General features: G+C 36.7%; 1 protein-coding gene across 1 annotated transcript in view; it reads left to right on the plus strand.

The window, feature by feature from the left end:
• Positions 1–23,373, plus strand: part of si:dkeyp-14d3.1 (transmembrane protein 132C) — a 180,031-nt gene that overhangs the window by 117,456 nt on the left and 39,202 nt on the right. Inside the window, 1 exon segment of the mRNA XM_043246074.1 lies at positions 6,266–6,452. Within this exon segment, the coding sequence (XP_043102009.1) occupies positions 6,266–6,452 (187 nt within the window).

Below are 23,373 nucleotides of genomic sequence, written 5' to 3' on the forward strand. Positions count from 1 at the left end.
CCGATAACTGGATAATGCAAGCACTTTCAATTACGTCCGTCCTCTGAGACCTGGCACTGAAATAAATCACCTCAGTGGGGAAATTGTTTATTTGCTCTGTCACTTGACTCTCCCTGGCATTTAAATGTGCTCCCAGCAGACACTTACCAGGAGCTCATCTGACCTGCTGTGTCTAGAGCCTCTCCTCTGGGATGAAGATCTGTAAACTGCTAGGAGCTTCACAATACAAGAAAAAGTCATTGTTATCATTTCGGGGAGGCTTTGCTAGCTTGACTGTTAGCGATGGGGGGAATACTATAACTAGAGGTGGGCGATAAAGCTGAAAAGAGTCTGGGCTATCACATTTCTGTGCTCATCATTCGAAAGAGGCTTAAAAACTGAAACAAAGGAATGTGAAAAAAGAGATCTCTTCACGTAATATTGCACACAGACGATGCTGAAACTTGACTCGAACTTGGAAAGCAGTAAGAACAAGAGTAAGGGCTGATTTCATGTTGCAACTTTTGCATGCCGTTTCACCACAAAACCTGGCATCTAACTCACATCGAATATAAACTAATTATGCACTATACATTTTTATTCTTTTCCGGCCAAGCGCTACTCGTTTCTATGCAAATAAGGCTCATTAAACACAAACAAATTACATTTCTCTGTTACCGCCCACAGAAAACTGGTGGTAAACATAGTTTTGTTTTCAAAGATTATTTTTCTAGTTGTGACAGCAGTAAATTGAAGGCATGCATGCAGGCAGATATTTATTTTAAGCAACCTTGTGAGAACCTCGGTTTCCGCACATTACCTGATTGCATAATTCTTCTCGTGAATCTGCTGCTAAAAACACAGGCAACACAAGCTAATAAATAATGCTATCAGGTATAGGATAGTTGTATGCATGCGTTCAGTAACAAAGTTTAATAGGATGTGTTTTATGAATGTGCCATCTTTCTTTTGGGTACATATTAATGAAGAAGGCTTGCTGCCTTTTACTGAGCATTGTTTAAAACTCTATTCTACTAGTTTCTGCTCACTTGAAAATATGTTTTAGCTTGTTGTCCTTGTGCTGTGACTCTGTCCATGGTGCTGAAACTCTCATAGCCTCAACTAATACGAAACTCAAACTGTGTTCTTGACAGAAAGAGACGATATTCATTCAAAGGTTTTTGTGTGTGTTTGTTTTTTTTTTTTTTTTTTATTACATTTATTTGATTAAAAACACAGTAATATATATATATATATATATATATATATATATATATATATATATATATATATATATATATATATATATATATATATATATATATATATATATAATTTATAATTGATTGTAATATATTCTAAAATCTAATCCAGTGATGCAAGATGAATTTTCAGCATCATTAATCCAGTCTTCCAGATCATTCTGAAATCATTCTAGTGTGATTATTTGCTGTGTGTTCATTTTTTAACTATTTTTTTTACAGGATTATTTGATAAAAAGAAAGGTCAGAAACAATATGCATGTGGAATATAAACATTTTATAACATTATAAATGTCTTTAGTATACAATCTGATTATTGAATTAATATGATTTATATTCATCCCCCATATATTCTGATTATGATTTATTATATTTCTTCATCCAACTGATGGAAGACTGGGTAAGACTGGTTAATAAGGTTATTTGAATGCCAGGTGTGTGTGTGTGTGTGTGTGTGGAGTGCATTGAAGTATCGAATGAAAATTCAGATCAAAATAGAAACTTTCTATCTTGTTTCTTACACTACTTTTTGTTGTTTTTGTTTTTCTCCCTTTCATTCTTCTCCTTCTATTATTTTTGACTTTTGACCAGATTTTCTCTCATTTATAATACATTTGACGCAAAATACTGTATGACTACAAACAGTCAAGCAATATTTTCTGTCTCACTTGCATTTTCAATAGCTTTTTTGCTCACACCAATTCTTTTAATAATTTATTTTTATCTCCCCAAGAAAAGCAAAACTGCCAGAGTTGTGGGACAGTTTTTAATGTGCTCAGTACCTATCTCTCTTTTTATTCTCTCTCTTCTCACTATCGCTCCTTTGCTTTCGCTCCCGAAAGACTGCTGTCACCCTGTATTCTGTCGTCCCTTTCCTGCTGCTGTACCTGCCGGAGCAGCTTTCATATCTCTGCAAATCCCCAAAGACACTTTCTGTCTTCCTCTCTCTAATTTTCCCTGGCTTCCTCTCGCTCATGAACTGTATTCCTGCACATGCACTTCAAAGAGAGAGGGGCACTGCAAAATTTGCTGAAGGACACTCGCTGTTTAGGATGATTCAGATGCTGTTTTTTTGCAATATCAAATCAAGCCGGTCTCGAGGTAACTAGAAATATTACGGTGTAACAGTTGTACCTTCCAATGCAATGCGTGAAAGCTGTATATGTTAAACATTTTTAAACATATTCTCCTTTTGCTTTTAACAAGGACTAATGGACAGGTTTGTTTTTTTAGCTTTTATGGTCCTCCGTGACTCTTAAATTGCAAAGCAAGCTACCCATTTTTGAGGAAAAGAGGGATGTCATGGATACACAAAATGTATTTTGTGGCTCCTGGCAATATGTTGGGCTCTTATGAAGTGAAAAGATCTCCCTGTGCAAGAAACTGAAAATGATTACCTGTAACCCGTAGCCTCCGGCACCTAGGAAAGTCTGATTATTTTCTACAAACTGGTTCAGCCTGGGCTAAACTCTCCTGTTAAATAAAGTGCAAATATTGAATTTATATTACAAGAGTATATCATAATTAAAAATGCTTAAACAAATTACAACTTTTGAAACGAATAAAGAAGTTTTGAGTACTTTCAGAGACAAGATAATAATAATTTGGTGTTTTCAAAAGGGACAAAAGGGATAAATAATTATTTTAAGGTGGATATCTAGGTGAAGTCATAACTCAGTAGACTGCACCACATTTTGTTTTTGACACACACATGTTGGTATTTGCGGTTTATGAGGCGTAATGGTTTTTATACTGTAAAAACTGTATGTGCTATTGCCCTTCACTAACTTTACACCTAAACGTAAAATTTTATGCATTTAGATTTTCAAAAAAACCACCATTTACTATGTTTTTTAAGCCTTTTAAGCAGTGTCCTCACTAACCCACTTCACATTGTAATACCTCTGTCGTACCCATGTCATCGTGTCCCCATGAACCACAAAAACCAACAAACACACTCAAACACACAATCAATTAAAAACCTCATTATAATCAAGAGTAATTAATGGTGATTTGCAAGACAATGAAAGTTCAGGTAAGTATTCATTCACACTAGCGCATGGTTCTGCGCTCTACTCTGGGCCTCCGATTCCGACTTTGCAATTGTGATGGTCCTCAGAACAACTCGGCATCTGTTTTGACAGGCTGTTGCGAAACTTTGAGGAGGAGCGTGCCATGGGACGAGTGAAACGAGCAGTGTCAGTGTTCCTGAAATGAAAAGCGTTTTCTCCATTTTCATTTGCCATTCAGTGCACCTCTGTTTTGTCAGGAAAATTGGGTTGTTGATTCACAACTGGGATGTTTCTTTTCAAACTCAGCGTCTGGCTCTCTTGCTCTTCGAGAAGAGGATGATAATTTGTGCGAAAGATGATCTCAAGAGATAGAGCTGTCGTAATGAAACTGGATTCGGGGTGCTGTTTTCATTTTCACTCTTTCTGTAAATGTGTAATCAGGAAACTTCTATGCACTCTGAGAGTGTAGCTGTTTCTGCTATTCATGTGTCCCTGTTTCTTCTTGCTATAAAAAGAATATGTCTAGAGCCTGCCATCGCTTGTTTCATGAAAAATGGGCTGTGTAGGAACATGCAAATTAATAGGCTTTATCACAGTCAGAAATATTATTCAACATGCTGCATGCTTGTTTTCATGAACCTGATAGTAACATTTATTAACAAGTAAACCTGTTTGTTCAGATGTAACATGGAAAGTCTGATTCATTGTAGTGATTTATTGTAGTAATCTTGGTTCAGATGCTAATCGGTTTGGTCAAATGGTTCTGTCCCTCACGTGTAACAGAGGAAAGCCTGATTCATTGTAGTAGTGAACTGGTTCGTTCAGATTCTCATATGTAGCATAGGAACATATATCTTTTAGTATTTGTTGATTTACTTGTAGCATTGTAAAGACTCATTGTAGTTTGTTTAAATAGTTCTGTCCCTTATATAGAACTACAAAACCAAAATATATATATAACTAAATTGGAAAAATATTGAAACTCTTTGGTGAGACGCGATGCTGCTGGTCTGACTGGATTCAATGATCTATGCTAAGTTATGCTGAAGGTGTTATCGCCAGGTCTAGAGATCAGCTGAATAGATTTCAAAGTGATAAAACTCAACTTATTAACTCTGGGGGAGTTGGAGAATGAGCCTACTTCCAAAAAAAGAGTGTTCCTAATAAGAACCTCGTCACATCATAATGGATCCAGTGTGTGATAAACGTGACAAAACTTAGTCTTATAGCATGCATTTTTGTAGCAGTAGTCAAAAATACACTGTATGGGTCAAAATGATTGATTATTCCTGTTGAAAAAGCAGCATATGCTGGTTAGGTATGTTTTGAAGTCGGGAGACTGCAGTTTTCACAATATTTTTATTTTATTCTTTTCGTGCCCTCCAGATATTCCAGATATTCATAGTGTGTCTTAAACAAACAATGTCTTCCTCTTAAAAAACATACAATATTATCGCACTAAATACTGTATTTAAGTAAAGCTCCAATGGATATTCCATTTAGAATTTATTATATGCATATGAACATAATATGAGCATAAAGGGTCACAGCACCTGAAGGCTGTCCCCACACACACAGACTTGATCACATGTAGCAGTGAAAAGCCTTTGTAGTGAATTGGTTCATTCAGATAGTTCTGTCCTTAATATAGCTTTGGAAAGTTTGATTCAGTACAGTGAATAGATTGGTTCAGTTGTAGCATTGGCAAATCTGACTCACTGTAGTGAATTGGTTTGTTCGAAATGTTCTGCCCTTTATGTGTAGCAATAGAAATCTGTTGTGTTCTTAATCTGTTCATTCAGACAGTTCTCTTGAAAAAGTCATTCAGACCATCCTATTCGGAAGCATAGAAAAATCTGATTCATTCTAGTAAGTCAGTTTATTCGTTGAGACAGCTCTCTCATATTAAAGTAAGAGTCTTTCATTCAGACTCTCTCTCTCTCAATTATGTAAAATGATTTTTATTGTTGTTTAGGAAAGATTTACCTCTTCAGTTTAGATTAGCAGGGATTGAATATTATAGTCTGTGAAAAAAACAACTGAGCAAATGTGCCATTAGTTCACCAAAATACTAATTTCCGGATATATATGACATTACAGGTGGATACGGCTGGGCCAAAATGCACATGCACACACAAACCGATCGACGTTTATTGGATACTAGTAATTTTCTTATGAACACTGCCCTACGTACTCAGTGTAGCTAAAGCTGTAGCTTGTAGCGAATCTTAACTTTCATTTAAGCAGTTGCTCAACTCAAATATTTGAAATGAATTGTAGCTTGTAACTTGGCAAATGCATTGTCAGAGACGCTTCTGGATCCGGATCTGTCCATTCGCTTGAAAAGTTCAGGAGTTACTGATGTAAAGCCAAGAAAAACATTAGAAACGGTGTAGTAGTTCCTCAACTCTGCATGCAATTTGAGGCAAGGTGATCACCACCTCAGGCAGAAAATGAAGTTTCTGTTTCTTTGTTTCTTTTCCTTGCTCTCTCTCTGCCTGTCTCTCTCTCCCGTTCATTCTTCTGTTCCTGTCAGTTGCAGTCTCTGTATGTGTCTACCTCCATCTGTTCCCTGTCTCTCCATATCACTTCCTTCCTTATACCTCCTGCCTTACTTTTCCCCTCCGTTGGGTTTCTCCTCTCTATCCTGCTTTTAATGTGTTGCGGTGCGGTAATCGCTGAGAGCTGTGTCATTGCGCTCAGCAGCTCTTTTATGATGCTTCTCACTTGCGCGTCTCCTTGTTCCTCGATCGACTCGTGACGGTAAACTATAAGTGACTTGACGCGGCTTCAAACCCGCTTCCTCTGGAGACTTGTTACATCACACGCCTGTTATTTTCAACTCTCTCTATGTGGTCGCGAGTGTCAGGTGCATCGTTTTTGAATGTAAAAAAAAAAATTCTAATTCTCAGCGTGCATGTTTCTTGACCTTGTGACTTCTCTCTCAACATAATGCCACGGATTATTAGAAAACTGTCAGGTTTAAAGCGCTCTCTCTCTCTCTTTCTTCAGCGTGGAGCCGGGCTGGCAGAGGGTGGTTCAGGTGGATCTGGAGGTGGACGGTGTGGGAAGTACGGTAGGCAGCAGGTCCATTTCCTGGGCGGTGGAGTACCCGGGCATCAGGGCCGGAAATGAGGAGGCTGAGACGCACATCCACCTGGCGCAGAAAGACCTAGTCGGCATCGTGCCGCTGGCTATGGTGAGAACATGGTCCTTTCGGTCGTCTCTCAGAGAGGCGCTGGGTCTCTTCTGGGAGTTCTGGGACGGACAGATAAAAGAGGCAGGAGGTCATGCTTTTTAAGTTGACTTTGATATAATGTTAAATAAACCGTTTGGGTTTTTCGGTTTAGCATAATCTCATGTTTTAAAAAAGTGATGGTCTAGTAAAAATCTTAAAGACACGGCTGACCAGAATCAAATATTTACAATTGTAGCTACAATTATCTTTGATATGCTTCAATAACTAGCATTCTACACTTTGAGAAAATAAATGGCAGAAAGCTGTCACTGGTGTGTACTAATAGATACGTTTTCCTCCTGCCAAAGTATTATTTTAAATCACCAGCCAGTGTTTATTTATTTATTTATTTATTACAAACAGGGAACAATTAACAACATGCTCTGCAGTTTAGAAAATATAAGAGAAAACGTGCACAAGCATCATTTGTAAATATTGTGTATAAAGTGAGCAGCTGAATAATGAAAATGTACACATACACATGCACACAAATGTACTCAAACAAATCTATATATATATATATCTTACAGCCCACATATGTCTATATTCAGATACTTGGCAGTGGAAAATAATTTAACTGATTAGAACATAGACCTTTACACTAATTATTCTCTCAGAATACTACTTATGTCCTTTTAATATTAACATTAAAAGCAAGAAGGTGATAAAACACTCATCCGATTGCCGGATATCATAGTTTTTTGTGGAAAAAAATGACAAACACTCAAAATGCACTTCTTGAGCACTATACCACTGAGAAGTTATAAGTCAGGAATATTAATTAATAATTGTATATACTTAAGACATAACTTAAGCCAAATTTCAAATAGAGGCACACACTCAAACTTGCATTTCTGCAAAATTGCCTTCTTTTTTAAGTTCATACATAAAGAATAAGCTTGTGACACATATTTACTTCCTATACTCAAAGTATTACCAAAATTTGACAAATCGATTTTATATAGTTCTAAGAAATCTGATCATACTCTCCCAGAATGGCCTGATTTTATGACATGGCCAGAAAGCATGAAGCAACAAACTTTCGGTGTTTTACATGTTACATAAAGAGGATGCATTTGGATAAAATGTATGTAGTTTGGTTTTTTGGTAGCTTTTTCTTTTCACTTCACCTTATCAGTTTGATGAATAGATATGTTTTCAAAGCTAGTGAAACATTTCCTAGCAAAAACAACAGCAAAAACAAAAAAATTTAGATACAAGATTTTTTTTATTTAAATTGACTACATTTATTATCAAAGATCTATTATCAGTATATAAGTCTCTGTAAAAATTAAACCGTTTTGATTCCACTGGGAGAAAATATTGTTATAAGCCAAAGTTAAAGGTGTGTTTTTGTTGTTGTTGTTGTTAAGTAGCCTATATAAAAAATATTTAATCTGCTTCCATATCATAAGAAAGTGATTTATTACCATATATTCATTAAAAAAAAAACAAAGCTTCTACATTAAGTTCTCTATCCTCAGGAGTTTGTTTCCAAAAGACTTTTGGATCCGATTCAGAATGATGAGCAATGAGTCTAATTCTAACAACACCTCCAAATCTTGTTTACTTCTTCATGGGTACCATTTTTTTTTTCCTGGTAACATTAGCTATTTTGATTTATTTGGTGATCATTTAAATTTATTTGCGTGTAAACAACTTCTGTCATCGTCACGTGGTTTACACAGATCTTTTTCATGTGTTTTGGATTAGGAATGTGCTGATTCATAACTACAGTGAAAACACAGACTGCTGTAATACATGTCAGTGCTGGGGAAATATTGTGTGGAAAATGATGGAAAATGTTCATCAGTGGAGGAGAAAAAGTTAATGTACTAATATGTACCCTTAAGTCCTGCCCCTCTTTTTCCTGTGAGTGTAAATTTTAATTCATATTCTTTCAGTTTTTTGTCAAATAATTTTAGGTGTGAATATGACAAATGAATTCGATTTTTGGTTTCGTGAACAGACCCTTATAAATCGTCAGAAGAAAAAAAAATACTGTGCATGTTTTTGGCGGCCTAATCTTTTTGCTGGTCGATTAAAAGTTATGCATTTAGTTTAAAATCTAAATGAATCAAAATTAAGCATTGATTAACAGGAATTATCCAGTCTAAGGCTCTTATTAAATCACATCTATTTTAAGTTCAAATTTAATAGCTCACCCAACAACTGTTGTAATTCAAGAACGTGTAACATTAATCTCTTATAATCATTATTAATCAGAACAATCAGTGCAGATGAAAATCATTTTAAGGACAGCTTGCAGGAAGGAAATGTGCTTATTGATGTAATACTTTTTTTCTCCCCTTTGATTAAGAATGCCATTCAGCCTTGACTCTGCAGAAGAATATTCAGAGGTTGTTCTGCTGTGTCCTCATATGTGTGCTGTTGAGGAGCTCCAGAATAATTCAATTTCATCATTTTTATTCTTATTGTGCTTGAGTGAAATATGTACATATTCAAAAAATGTTATTCAAGCCATGATTTTGCAGACCATTTTTGCTTATGCATACGAATGCACTATCAATCATTACCTCATTTCCTGCTAATTCCTGTGTAATAATTATACATCATAAGGGAAAAAAAGTCTCCAACTGGGATCTACACAAACATCAATGGGCCTAATAATGAGAACGACAATAATAAATATATAGCAATTAACTGCTTCACTTAAACTCTCAACTCTTAAAGGTTAAGAGTGCTCTAATATGTTAAACTGTTTACATTAGGCTAAATACAGCAGATCAATTTCCATCTCTCTTGACACATACTTCTTACATTTCTGCAATCGATGGTGCTTTTTGTCCATGCAATGATAGAATCAGTTCGCTGCAGTAACTTGATTCTTTATGAATTATCTCCAATACGTTCTCTGTAGCTAATACTTTAACTTAACCTAAGTAGTAGACAACATAATGATATAACATATGAGTAATCCAACACGCGATAACTCACCATATTAGCATTTTCGATGAGGTATTAGTCCAATACAACACCTGTGACAGTGTATTAATTAATCGCCCTCCCGTGTCCTCTCATCTGAGACCTTGTTTGGGCATCCGAGGGACTTGAGAAGTCTTCAGCAGCTGGGATTCAATGCTGTAGTGCTCGCTGTCACACTTCACTGTCCCCTCGCTAATCATTTGGCAGAGCTTTTGGCTCTGATGTGCAAGGTTCCTGTGCCACTTGCTGCTTGTTGGTTCACCCCGTAATTGTCTGGCACGTGGTTGTGGTATTTGAGGTCTAATGGGAGAGTTTTGGCCAGGATGAGGCTCTTGCTCCAGACTCTTTAGGGCAGAGTGAGTGGCTTGGCTATCGCTTAGCTCCAGACGAGGTCTCAAGTGGAGGAGCTCAGGGAGTCATGCATGACCAGGCAGAAGGATTTCTCTCAATTTTTGTGTTTTGGATGCTGAAGAGGCATCCGCTCTGTGTTTGATGGTTTCTCATATGCTTAATCGCTGGAGTTGAGCTGAGGCCTTGACGGTAACATTTTATATGTAAATAGGCTACTGGGACTGTTCAGTTAAAGATGTTATTCAGATTATTTACAGATGTATTTACATAATACGCTTATTATTTAATTACATTATTTGCGTATATCAGAATTGGATGATAAAAGACTAAATATCTCTCGCTAGAGGAATATTATGCATTATAGAGTTCATGTAATAGTTAAATTGTTGTTAATTTGACATAATGCTTTATATTTTAGATTATTTATCATACTACATTTTGTTAAATAATTTGGTAACACTTTAATTAAGGGTCTCTTAACTAGTTTGTTATTAGCATTATATATTAATAGAATATTTTCCATTTATTAGTAGTAATTATACACATATTACGCCTTATTGTACATGACTTTATTCTACATCCCTATCCCTAATACCTAAACTTAACAATTACCTTACTAACTATTAATAAGCAGAAAATCAGGAGTCTATTGAGGGAAAAGTCAAAGTTTATAGTGAATAGGTGTTTTTATTTAACCTTATTCTAACGTGTTACTAAGAACTGAATACATTTATTAAGCAAGAATGCATTCAATTGATTAAAAGTGACTTTTACTTTTTGTTTTACCTTGAGTATTATGGCAGAGGAAAGTGGTCCTGAAGGTGGGAAAGTCACATATCATGAAATTATGTATGGCTTAAATAACATAGAAAGTTAATTTGCATAAATCTTGTGTTAATGCATTACATTTTATTAAGTATATTAAGTAAAAACCGGCCTAATTTAGCCTGGGCTTACAATATCAATTCATCAATTTTAATCATGAATAAAATGCATGAACAAAACTTGAGCAGGTGGCCTGCAATCCAATAACTGCAGTAAGATTTGTTTTGTATTACTAGAAAACAAAGGCTCAACTACTCAAATACTCAAAATAATAAATGTTGTTTTGATGCTCTTTAAAGTGGTGTCAGTACAACACATATACCTGACATATGTACTCGTCATCAAATTCAAAGCAAAGCTGAACTTTTGAGTTAAAAAGGTGTTGTAGCTGGATGACTTCCAGCCATTACCTCTGCCTCCCAGGCAAACATTTAATTAAACTCCACTCCACATCCTTTCATGGGTTTTCAATCCTTTGATAAATGCTGCTGTACTGCTGTTCATTTCATGAATCAGCACATTAAAGAGGAAATCAGACAGCTGCATCACTGCAGACAGAGCTGCTTTGCTACCTGAACGCCACTTTAGCCATCAACCGTCAGCAATAAACATTATTTGCACAGATCTTCATTTGATAATCCAGGTGTGATGTGTCTGTTTGGGTCGTCGCTGTTTAACACTCCTCCCGGGTTCCTGGCCGGTCTAACTGGAATTAGTGTTGTGTAGTGATGTCGAGGTCGGTCGATGAAGCCTGGCTGATGATGAAGGGTTCGGTCTTTGAAAGATCATCTGGAGATTGTGTTCTCAGGAAAGGTTTTCTGCAGACGATGGAGGGGAGCCTGGAGAAGCTGTTTAAGTGGGTCCAGTGAGCTGGTGGGTGGCAAGACCAAAGCCATATAAACTCTAATGATACTAGTATGAAACAGTGTGTATATATGTATATATGTATGTGTGTGTGTGTATTGTATTCAGAGGATCTTTTAATGTATTTATTCATAACCTTTAGGGAATTCTTGGTAAAGCTAGGAAACAATACTTTATACATGTAAGATCTCATTTAATTATTTAGTTCTTATTCAGAACTTTTTTTCTATCTATCTATCTATCTATCTATCTATCTATCTATCTATCTATCTATCTATCCACCAACCCATCCAACATTCCTATTAGCTTGACATTATTTTGACTTGATTTCGAATTGCATTCAGCTCTATCTATCTATATTATCTCTCATTTTTAAACATCACGTGTTTTTCCAGTCACATGTCCCACCAAAAGCTTTCCTCTGACATAGGACATCGGAGGACCTGTACTTTCCGGGTGATTGTGTAATAAGAATAAACCTGTTCTTCACTCCAGTGAATCATTTAATCATTAAAGTTCTGGATACACATCATAAGAAACCTGGCAGCCAGAAGCAGTAATTCATTTCAAACAGCCCCTGGCGAAAACCAAAGAGGTGAACGTGGGATCCAAAAGCCATTGTGCTGAAAGAGTCACCTCAGTTAAAATGCTAATCCACTCACGGGCCAGTGTGGGAGTTTCCCCCGAGCCAAGCGCTCTGGTGGTGGGATGTCAGATGAAGCGCAGTGATGTACTGCTACCGACCTTTCCTCAGACGCGCTTCCTGGAGGAGGTTACGAGCTCCCTGTAGGAGCTGATCTTTGGAGCCCGATGACATGAATTAAGCGGAGCGTGAAGAGCCCGGCGCAGCGAGGCAGTGCGATACCGCCACGGCCCGAGTGAGTCCCACACCGAGGGTCACTGTAATCTCGATTAATCACCTCCAACAGATGGCCTCCACCGAGAGAGATAGAGAGAGAGAGAGACAGCTCAAGGCTGTGTTGACAAGAATGTCGCCTCAGCTTTGCTTTACATCAAGCTTTCATCAGTAATTAGTTTTAATTAGGCTAACAGGCCACATTGTCTTTGAGCCGTGATATGGAGCTAATAGGGTTATGAGGGGTAGAAATAATCCTTTTAAACGCAGTAATCTACGAGTGACCTCTGCGCAGGTCGTGGGTTTTGAACGTAAATAATCAGAAATGATTCATAGCTCCGGTGTCGTCCGTCTATATTTATGGATTATTAGCTTTCTTGGCCCGTATCTGTCTTGTCTCGCTCTCTTCCTTATAATTTGGTGCATATTTTTCAATTAATGGTGTCCTTCCCGTTAATCAATTTGAACAAAAGGACGTTTAATAGCTTCTCTAAAGCCGAGTAGCTCAACTGCGCTGCGACAGACCTCTGGGACAGACCGAGAAAGAGAGAAAGAGAGAGCGCGCATCAAGGGACAGATGAAGAGAGCTGAAGTTTTATGAGAAAATTTTCCACTTTGAAAAACATACTGTGAGAGCGCTAGAAAGGCTCTCAGGTGTACATCGGCTGCCTGACAGAGACTGAATTTGTCATCTATTTCAATACCGCGTGGCAGAAATGACTCTGAGGAGAAGAGTGGAACGAGGGATGAAAAAGAGAGAAAAATCAGCTGTGCCTTATGAGTGAAGGAAGGTGAAGATGAAAGATCTTTCCACCCCTGTGTGTGTGTGTGTGTGTGTGTGTGTCCAGTCCAGTGTGTGTGTAATACGCTGCGTTATGTGGGTCATGTGAAGATGGATCTGCCGCTCGGTAATTGAGGCAGATCAGATTTGTCAGCACAGCAGGAGGCTGTTCTTTGAGCTGACTTGTCTGCACACATACACTCGTGCAGCGATTTTAGCATTGATTAGACCAGTGCCTTCATTATTATAACTGCATCACAGACATGGAAAGTGGAAGAGGACAATATTACACACTCCAGCGATGAAGAAACACGATATGGGAATTAATCCAACAAGATCTGTCTTTCTAATAACCCACCCACATTTATAACTGATTTAAGGGTACATGGGAAGCATACAAACACCCCCTTCAACCCTACGAAACTTAACATTTATTCGATGAATTTAGAATAATGTACATTTTTTCTGTCTCTTCATGCAATCTCAGACTGACTTGATGATGTTAAGATCAGATCTCCAAGAGAATTAATCTGCCGTTTGTAGGACTCCTTGTTCACAAAAAAAAAAAAAATATTATATCACATTATTATTGTTTTACACAGTACAATTTGTAGTAAAACAGTACTGGTTCAATATTTAGTTCAATAAGTATAAAATATAACTCAGCACCACTTGATCAGCTTTAATTGTACATGAACCTGTGCGCAGAATATTGAGTCACGTTTTATTGAGAATCGATAGAAACATGTACCATTGATTTCAATGGAACAAAGATTAATGCTATCGTTAACCTTTAACCCTGCTTCACAGCCTATTTCATCGGTTAACTAAATCACGCAGTCACATGTCAGAAAAAACGAAGTATTGATTGATTTTGTTAAGAATTCTGAAAATCTGTGAATAGAAATGACCGTGACAAACATTCACAAATGCACAAAAGAGCATCACGAGTGGCATTTGCACTGGACACCGGTCTTTCACGTTTGTGTCCTGTCTTGAAATCTGTTTAGTAGTAGTTTGCAAATAAAACTGCAATGCCATTGTACACATTTGACAGATTTTGCTGCAGGAATAAAGCTGAACCCACAAAAACACTCTCTAGTATTTCAACTAAAAAGCTGGTGGTGGTTCACCACTCTCTGTTTTTAACTCTTTGGTTAAATGGGCTTTCACAGAGCGGTAAGTTCCTGCCCCTGATATGATGGTCCACTCTCATGAAAGTCATTTTTCTCTTGGCTCAACATCCAGTGCTGCCAGCTGCACATTAATAACCAGCAAAGATAACATGTGTTTCCAGCTTAGTGCAATCGCACAAACACCCTCTTCCACCCCTACTGCATATTCAGACCCGGAATGTGTTTGTTGCTTTTTTAGAACAGATGTGCTAGGAAGCATATAAATGCAGAGTTTTGTAGTGGATGTTCTCAAGCGTAGATGTGGTTTGGCATTTAAATGCACCGGGTTTGTGCTGTGGTTTTGGGTTGCGTGGAGGTCCTCGGGGTTTGAGTTCATTGTTGTGATGCAAAGGTGGAATAGTGCGCATTGTGGTAGCTATTTTCGAAACACTGAAACATTTGTTTTGTTCAACCTGTATGCTTAGTTTTTTGTTTTTTGGTGTTCGCATACAGCTAGTGCTGGCATTCTAACCAAACGCTTTCCTTTCCTTTCCTTTCCTTTCCTTTCCTTTCCTTTCCTTTCCTTTCCTTTCCTTTCCTTTCCTTTCCTTCCCTTCTCTTCTCTTCCCGCACACCTCTTCCCGTAGGCTTTGATTTAGACTATGCAAGTGTATCATATTACATTTCTTAGCATGCTGTGACACACATTCTCTCCACAATGACAGCTCTGAAATATGAATCCCTAGTGCCTAATCCATTAGTCTCTCTCCCCTCCTCTCTTTCTTCCCTCTCGATCACTTGCTCTCTAGTTGAATTAGCATGATAAAGTGCAGCAGTTAATTGGAGCAGCCATGGAGTTCATATGTGCCATAGCGCAGGTAATGTTAATGAACAGGGCTCTCAAGCGCCGATGAATAATGTCCCATTCACGCTCATTTCTTACACTCAGTTCATCTAAATCCTGATGTGCCATTCACAAACATCTTAAATGAGATTTTTAAATAAGAGAACATTGTCACACAGTCATCAGCGTTCGCCTGCGTGCAAAAACACTCTTGTGCATCAGGTGCTCCATTATTTTCTACGATGAGCACTTCAGAAATCTTAAGCAAATTGACGCAGGGATGCACGTTGATTCAAAACTCCTTCAAGCTTAATAGAGCTGCAGTTTAACCGTTTCGTCCTTTGATCACGACAATTCACGTTGTCTAAAATCATATCCTGTTTCCTGCATACAAAAGCAAACCAATAATCCAAACAGGAAATGATTTTCCTCTCCATCAAAGAGCGAGAGACAGCTAGAGAGAGAAAGGCCTCGGTGAATGCGCTGCCATAGCATCTGGATCTGCCCTCTATTTAGTTCTCATTTGTTTGTTTGATTATTTATTTATGCATTTTATTTGTGTTCACACCGTGCTTTCGCCAGCATCTCGAGCGACGGACTGAAGAAAAAGAAGCTGACAGCCGCGCCTGCGGCAACAAGAGACGATGTTACCGCACGTATGGGTATACGTGTGTGTGTGCGCGCGCAGACCAATTGTGGCAGAATATGTGAAAGGATGAAAAGAGAATGACAGCAATTATTCCAGCCCACACAGCTCACTGGTCCCCTCCTAATGCGATCCCGCCGCAGAGCTCCTGTTCCGCTGTTGCACCTCTCTGAATGCCAGACCAAGACACTCACAGAATATTAACATCGCTGATACTGAGTGAGATTTCAGATGCAATTTCAGATCTGTTTAGTGGCTGGAACATCAGAACACAACTGAGAAGGCGTATTCATTTTAGCAACGCTTTTTCTGTGAACTCGTTCAAAAAGCGATTCAGTTGAGGTATCACCGAGTCGTGTTTATACGGTCAGTACAGCCTCGTCTCTGCATTCAACTTCCTAAAGAAGTTTTAACAGTATAGAGGAACAGCTAGATTCGTGTGTTTAAATTAATACAGATTGTGTTCTCCAAGGCGCATTTATTTGAACAAAAATACAGCAAAAACCTCAATATTGCTGTTTTGTATTTAAATGCGTTTATACTTTGTGTGTGTGTGGCGTAAAGCTACATTTTCAGTAGTCAGTACTCACAAGCTTTTCATAAATCATTCTAAAGAAATATTTCTTCTTGTTATCTGCTTAATATTTTTTATAGAAACGAATGTGTTTCATGATTTTTTAATTTAAGTTCAAAAGACCAGCATTTATTAAAAATATTTTTAATGCACCCTTATCAGATAACAGTTTTAATTTCTTTAAAAAAGAAACAAATATAATTAGTGAAGTGATGTCATTTTAAGCAAAGTAAAGTGAAGTAAAAAAATATATATAACATATTTTAGGGTGTCCTAAAATAATAAAACATGTAAATAATAAAACATGCAAATAAAAATTTTACATGTTGCACGTACTTAGTATTATAATAACAATTACTTATGCATAACTACACAAATCTAATTCAATCTTTAATTCTGACCCTAACTGCATAGAAAGTACATGCAGAATGCAGACGAGCCAATGACAGTCGAGTATCAATTGCATGGAGAGTGAAATTCTAATATATCTGTAGGTTTCAGTGCCAGTTTCTCATAGAGAAACATTGAAAGACCCCAAGCTTGCATCATTTTTATGGGGTTTATGCTTCAAAAATTGGAAAGAACGATATGTCTGGGGTACTTGCGACACTGATTTCATGTATCCTGAAAGGATGGGCAATACAATTTATTCTATTGAATTTCCTAATTCCGAACAAAACAGAGCATTCAGTGTCCCTAAGCATTCAACATCAATCCAAATTAAGACAAAAACTTTAATTTTCTGCTTATCATATACATTAAGTTTAACATACACAATTTTCAAATTTCAACGTTGAAACTAGAGACATTAAAGTTTTTGTACAATGCTAACGTACAAACTTAAATGGAGGACTTCTTGTACAATGTAGATCAGAAACACAAGCAAAGGTCTGTTACTTCGTGTTAAACAGGTTAAAAGTACATTCATTTAATCGTGCATGTGGTGATCCTAAATGTTGTTATCCACGATTGTGATGAACGACTTTTAATATAGGACTTCTACGCTTTCACCTTAAAGTATCTTTTTTAGACTATTAAACTGTAATTAGAAAATATCAATTAAAAATCTGAAAAATTTGATGAAAACGATATGTGTTGGTCATATTTGGCACGGATACAACTAATTGAAAATATGGAATCTTAGGGTGAAAAATAAATAAAAATAATGATAATAATAAACAATAAAATAATAAAAAAGTTATAATAAAATAAAATTATAATAATATTGAATAAAATAAAATAATATTGAGAAAATCACCTTTAAAGTTGTCCAATTGAAGTTCCTAGAAGTGCGTATAACTGATGCTAGAAAATGTGCTAAATGTATTCAAAGCATGTGATCTTTACTTCACTTAAGCATTAAAAAAATGATCATTTTTTGACCCTTACGAAGTATTAATGTATTTTTGACCCTTACAATGTATTAACTATTTCTACAAACGAGACTGGTTTTGTGCTCCAGGGTCACTTATAGCTTTATATTCATGTAGTACACGTTTTCTAAATCTTCGCTTAAAAAATGCATTTGCAATTCACATAAGAAATTTAAAAAAGGTCCCATTTGTAGAGCAGCAGGTCTGCTGATAAAATATATGATTTTTGTTGCTGCCCGCTTGGTCCTCTGTTATTGAGTGTTTACTACCAAATCTTGTATGTCCAGTTTGAATGCGTGCGGTTCAGGTTCTCGGAGGATGAGCTCGGTTGAGCTGCAACAGTATAGATTCAAACAGAGCCGAGAGCTGAAAGGGAAGAGGAGCAGTGGCATGGATCAGAGGGCAGAGGCAGGGAGGTTAGGTCCCATCGGAGGCTGCTCTGCCGTAGGTGACAGGCCCGGCTTCGATCTGTCTGTTTAAACTCACACAGCCCGCTCAGAAGCTGTCTTCCTCCTGGCACATACTTTTTCAACACTGTGTTAACTTGTGAAAGGCATCGGTTTCTCATTCACCTTGTTATCCATCCGTTTAATCCATAATTTAATCAGCTAATCCATAATTCATTCAGTAAAGGATGAGATCACTGCTTATTTAATGTGAAGCATAAATTGCTGATTCTAGACTACAATGGGCCATTTGTATCCGAAAAGCTTGAAAGGAAGAAAATTGAATCTTTTGTGTAGCTGGATGAAGAGCGGAATGGAAAATGGAAGAGGAGAGGGCTTAAAAGGGGAAAGCAGAAAGATATGACTTCGTTGCATTAAAAGAAAAAAAAAAAACTAAAAAACACGGGGAAAACAAACTAGAGCGGCAAACTAGATGCTGAATGTTTGGAAAGGCCATGCCCTGAATGCACAAGCCAATGCTGAGATCGTGACCTGAGATTGATCCTGTGGAGACGCTCAAGATCAGGAGAGGAGAGCTGTTCTTGATCTCTCCTGTGACTGTTACTCATACCATGTGAATACTGCCTGCAAAGTTTTCTGCATTCAACACGAGCTTCTTCTCAGCGAATCAACCCAAAACCTACATAAATCCTGAAGAGAAAGACACGGACTACCATTGCGTGGTCGAGATGGTCAACCAGTTTGTAACGCTGCTGTTTTTATTTTTTTCAGAGAAAAAGTTTGGAAGGATGTAAATAAAACTTCTCGTATAACGCCACGTTTAATTTAGATTATTAATTCAATGTCCATAATTTATTAGTTAGTTCTAGAGGAGCGTTTCTTTTTCATAAATTTGTGTATTACTTTTTATATTTATTATATTTTCACCTGTTGTTGGTGATGCATTATTTAATGTGTAAACGTGAAAAAGGTTTTCATGACAGCTGTATTACTGTTTAATGTTTATATTTTGGACTACGATTATATCATTGGAAACTTTGCATAAAAACTTTTATTTAAATGTTGATTATTATATAATAGATAAGAATTGAATTTAATAATACTGGCCTCTGTTAATTTTAACTTTAAAATTCTTCTAAATGAATCAGTCTCTGTTTTACTGATTCAATGTTGGAATCAAATAGAATCAAGAGCTTGTGATTTAGAATCAAATCAAAGAGTTAAAACGTTTCAGTACCCATCCGTAAACTGTGGCCGAGTTGCTGGTAGTCCAGCTATCCTCTAATCGACCACCTAAACAAGACTAGACTAGTTAACAGTCACAAAACAGCCTGCTAAAAATCACTTCAAGTCTTCTATCCTGTTTTATAAAACCCTTTTTCCACCTTTTTTAAAATTAGGAGTTCACAGTATGACTTTATATCACGATTACATCTTTGTTTCCAATAATTGCAACTTTATATCTTACATTGCGACTTTACAGTCTCATAAACTGTAACAGTATCACTCAAGTTCATATCTAAAAATTGCTACCTTACATCTCACAACTTAAACTTTATCTAATAATTACCCGTAGGATTTTCCACGAGGGTTTTTTTTTTTCCCTTAGAGGAAATGATTTAAGCGTCTCTCTGAAACCTTGATTTATTTGAAATGTTCAATTAACCTAATTGTAGATGATGCATTACATGGAAACAAGTCCCTGATATGTGATTTATACAAACAATCCTCTTCGTGTAACATGCAAATCAAACACCAGAGCCGTGGGAAATGATGCATTAGCACTACCTGACATTTCTAATCATTAGTAACTATCTCGATACCCCCCATTCATCCAAAAGAGAAAACATAGCTCTGACACACACACACACACACACACAGTCTCTGTCTGCCCTGTTGGCTCCCTGAGTCTGACCTTGACTGCTTGGCTCTTGGTAACTGCAAAAAGTCGTCTCGTTTAAATTCACCAGGGTTGCCAGGCCCTCCCATCTGACCCATTGATCTGGGTGGATTGCAGGTGTGGTATTCATGAGAGCGGCTGGGGATTTGTCCTATAAAGTTAAAATATAGTCCTGCTACCGACTGCCATGTTTTATTCAGAAGCTCGTCTCCCTCAACTCCACCGACCGGGTACCAAAACTATTCAAAGTCTTATTTTCATCTTATTGTCTCTATTTCCGTCTCTCACTTTTTCCGTTTCTACTGTTACACAAAGCTGCAATGGCACAAAATGTACCACACTTTAAAGGGATAGTTCACCCAAAAATGTAATTCTGTCATTATTCAACTTCCTTTAACTCAGCCTCACGTTGTTTCAAACCCGTATGACTTTGTGTCTTCTGTGGAGCAGAAAAACTGAATTTCTTAAAGCAATAGTTCAACTCAGAATTAAAATTGTCTGAAAATGTAATCACCATCAGGCCATCCAAGATATAGATGAGTTTGTTTCTTTATCTGAATAGATCTGGAGAAACTTAAATCCCTTGAACAAATGATCATAAAAGCAGTTTATATAACTTAAGTGTCTTACAATTTAATTTTTATTTTTTTCAAAAAATGTAAGTCATTATTCACTGAATTTCTTATAATCACCCATTTCCCCATTATTGTTTAAAATCAGATCTTTTCAATGAATCCTTTGCTTAAACAGTATAAATTATTCATTCACTAATTCAACATTTTGTGATTTTATAGTACAAAAGTTTTGCCACTCATACTAATATTTGTATATTTTGCATCTGTTTTATTTAGCGTCTGGCTTGAACGTTTTGAAACGACATGAGATTTAATAATCAATTGCCAAATTTCCACTGCTGGTTAAAAATCCTTTCGAATTCAATAAAATGACATTTACTAGCGTGACATATAAAGATATATCTGAAAATAAAAATGAATAAATTAAAAAAAAAACAGCTATTCGGTCTTATTAAACCTGAAGTACTTTTGTGAACTCATACTGCGTTTTTAAATGGCTTCTGTTCAGTTTAGTGCACAGGACTGACAGTGAAACGTACTGTTGATTTTCCACAATTAAATCACTCAGATGGGGTGGCCTAGTTGCTCATCTGAGGACAACATTAATTTAGAGTGAGCTAAAAAACACTGCAGTCACCAAATGAAATATAATCAGGGCTTGGCTTTTTGTTCCTCCACTCTTTTTGTCGCACACAAAATTAAAGCTCGAATTATACGCAGCTTGTCTTATAGCAGTCAAATCCAATTAACGTGTGTGCTTTGCTGAGTTAATGTTGGCAGTAAGGATTGCAAGAGTTTTACGCAGGTAATAAGCTGCCGCCTGGCTTACAGGTTGCAACACGGACACGCCGCGTAAGCTGTCAAATAAACATGTATACAAGCTTCAGATGACTGTGAACCGCTGACATACACAAAGCTGAAGTATTCTCACGCCAAACGCTAGTGCCGGTCATTACAAGCTTGTTTAAAGCCGTAGCGTGTACACACGGGCAAGTTTGCATATACCCGGTCTCATAAAAATATGTACAGTTTTTGCGCAACACCGTTTTTAAGTACCTTATTAAAGTTTCAAAGAGAAATTTCCACAGCTAAAACGCAGGCTCATTACGTGAACCCTGGCACATTTTTATTACGGTGATATAGGTACAATTGCTTTCTTTAATTTAAATATCCATGGACTTTAAATATCCTCTTCATCACCAAATCGTAAACTTACCTGAACTGTTATCAAATGCAGACAAAACTATATGTCAACGCATTTGTTGATGCAACCGTGGCATTTCAACTTCCTTTACGGCTTTGTTGAACCGTAGTTACACAGGATTCAAACCAGAAAAAACGTTTGCCGTTTTACTGCCTCTAGTGTTCATTTCTTTCGGAAACTGCAGTGATATGTACTTGTTGGTACATTTTTCGTGTCTCGCTAAAATGCCATGAGAACAGGTAGATATTTGATTTTGTACTTAGGCATGATCCTGTGTCTCAAAGTAACTTAAACTTTTATCTAGAAAAATTCAAAACAAATCTTAAAAATGTAAACTGTGAAATGTTGATTTTATTAAATTAATTTTTAGTATTGATTTAATCAGTGTCAAAAAATATTAATTGTTCTTCCAAATAAACACCCATAAATTATGGTTATCAAGACAACAGTCTCAGTGATGGCAAATGAAAAACAGGAAATATTACTTGTGACTTGATCTGTTGTGTATGCCTTTTTTTGAAAAATTCAACAAACTTGTGGTGTTTTTAACAGAGTTTAACAGTGTCAGAAGTTAAATAAACACCCATAAATTATTTTAAACATGTCTGCTGGCAAATGCAGGAGCACTTCTGAAGTGGTTTTTGGTTACCTTCACACAGCTGAATGCCGCTCGAAGGTGGCATTAATGCATTTACACAGCAAATGCATAAGAAAACACGACTCCCAAATGCAGAAATCTGACTCCCGGAGAAATGATGATGCTGATGACTTTAAAGTTGCTTTATGCATATACCTAATTGAGCTTGATGTGTAAACTCAGAAGCGAAGAAAAAACAAATAGGTAGATATAGTTTTAGTCCTCTTTGTTCATTAGATGCCTAACAAAGCCGTGTAAGGTCTATTAAAAGCAAAATTGCTTAGAGAGTAATTGCTTGTACAGTAATCTGTGTAATTGCAAATGGTGCGAAGACGCACTAAAAGTGACATTAAATTAATTGTAATTTTGAAATTAAAGTCCAGTATGAAACATGTCTTCATTAAAGAAGAAACTCTGGCTGACATTCAGTGACTTCATGTTGTAATACTTGCACACGGTTACACAAGAGCATACACTCATATGTGCATGTACGTACACAGATTCAGTTGTTCTGTCAACTCATTGATCTCTTTTACACACACACACACACACACACACACACACACAATTGGTGGTGATTGGTATCCTCTGAACCCCTGTAATAAGACAGTGAGGTAGTTTTTGCATGTGTTTGTGTGTCAGGAAGGAATTTTCAGGAAAATTTAGTATTTTTGAACCTTTCTGCAAATCTTTTTCCTATTTTCAAGTTTGAGTTTAATCTGAAAATAGAGTGAAAGTTATTTTGTAGTTACATTCTATAGAGGATATTATATCATTTCTTGATTTTTGAGGGTATATTAGTGTTTTGAATAATTGCTATGTGTAAGGCATTGAAATATATAATAATATAAATGCCATGTGAATTCCTCTTAAGTATAGCAGCACACGATAATGTCATATTTCATCTTCTAGCTTATTTTAACACAATCCTAGAATTATTTTAACTGTGATATATTTTCATGCCAATAAAGTACATCCATCATC

The sequence above is a fragment of the Puntigrus tetrazona genome, chromosome 8, assembly GCF_018831695.1.
Source record: "Puntigrus tetrazona isolate hp1 chromosome 8, ASM1883169v1, whole genome shotgun sequence".
Classification (NCBI taxonomy): Eukaryota; Metazoa; Chordata; class Actinopteri; order Cypriniformes; family Cyprinidae; genus Puntigrus; species Puntigrus tetrazona.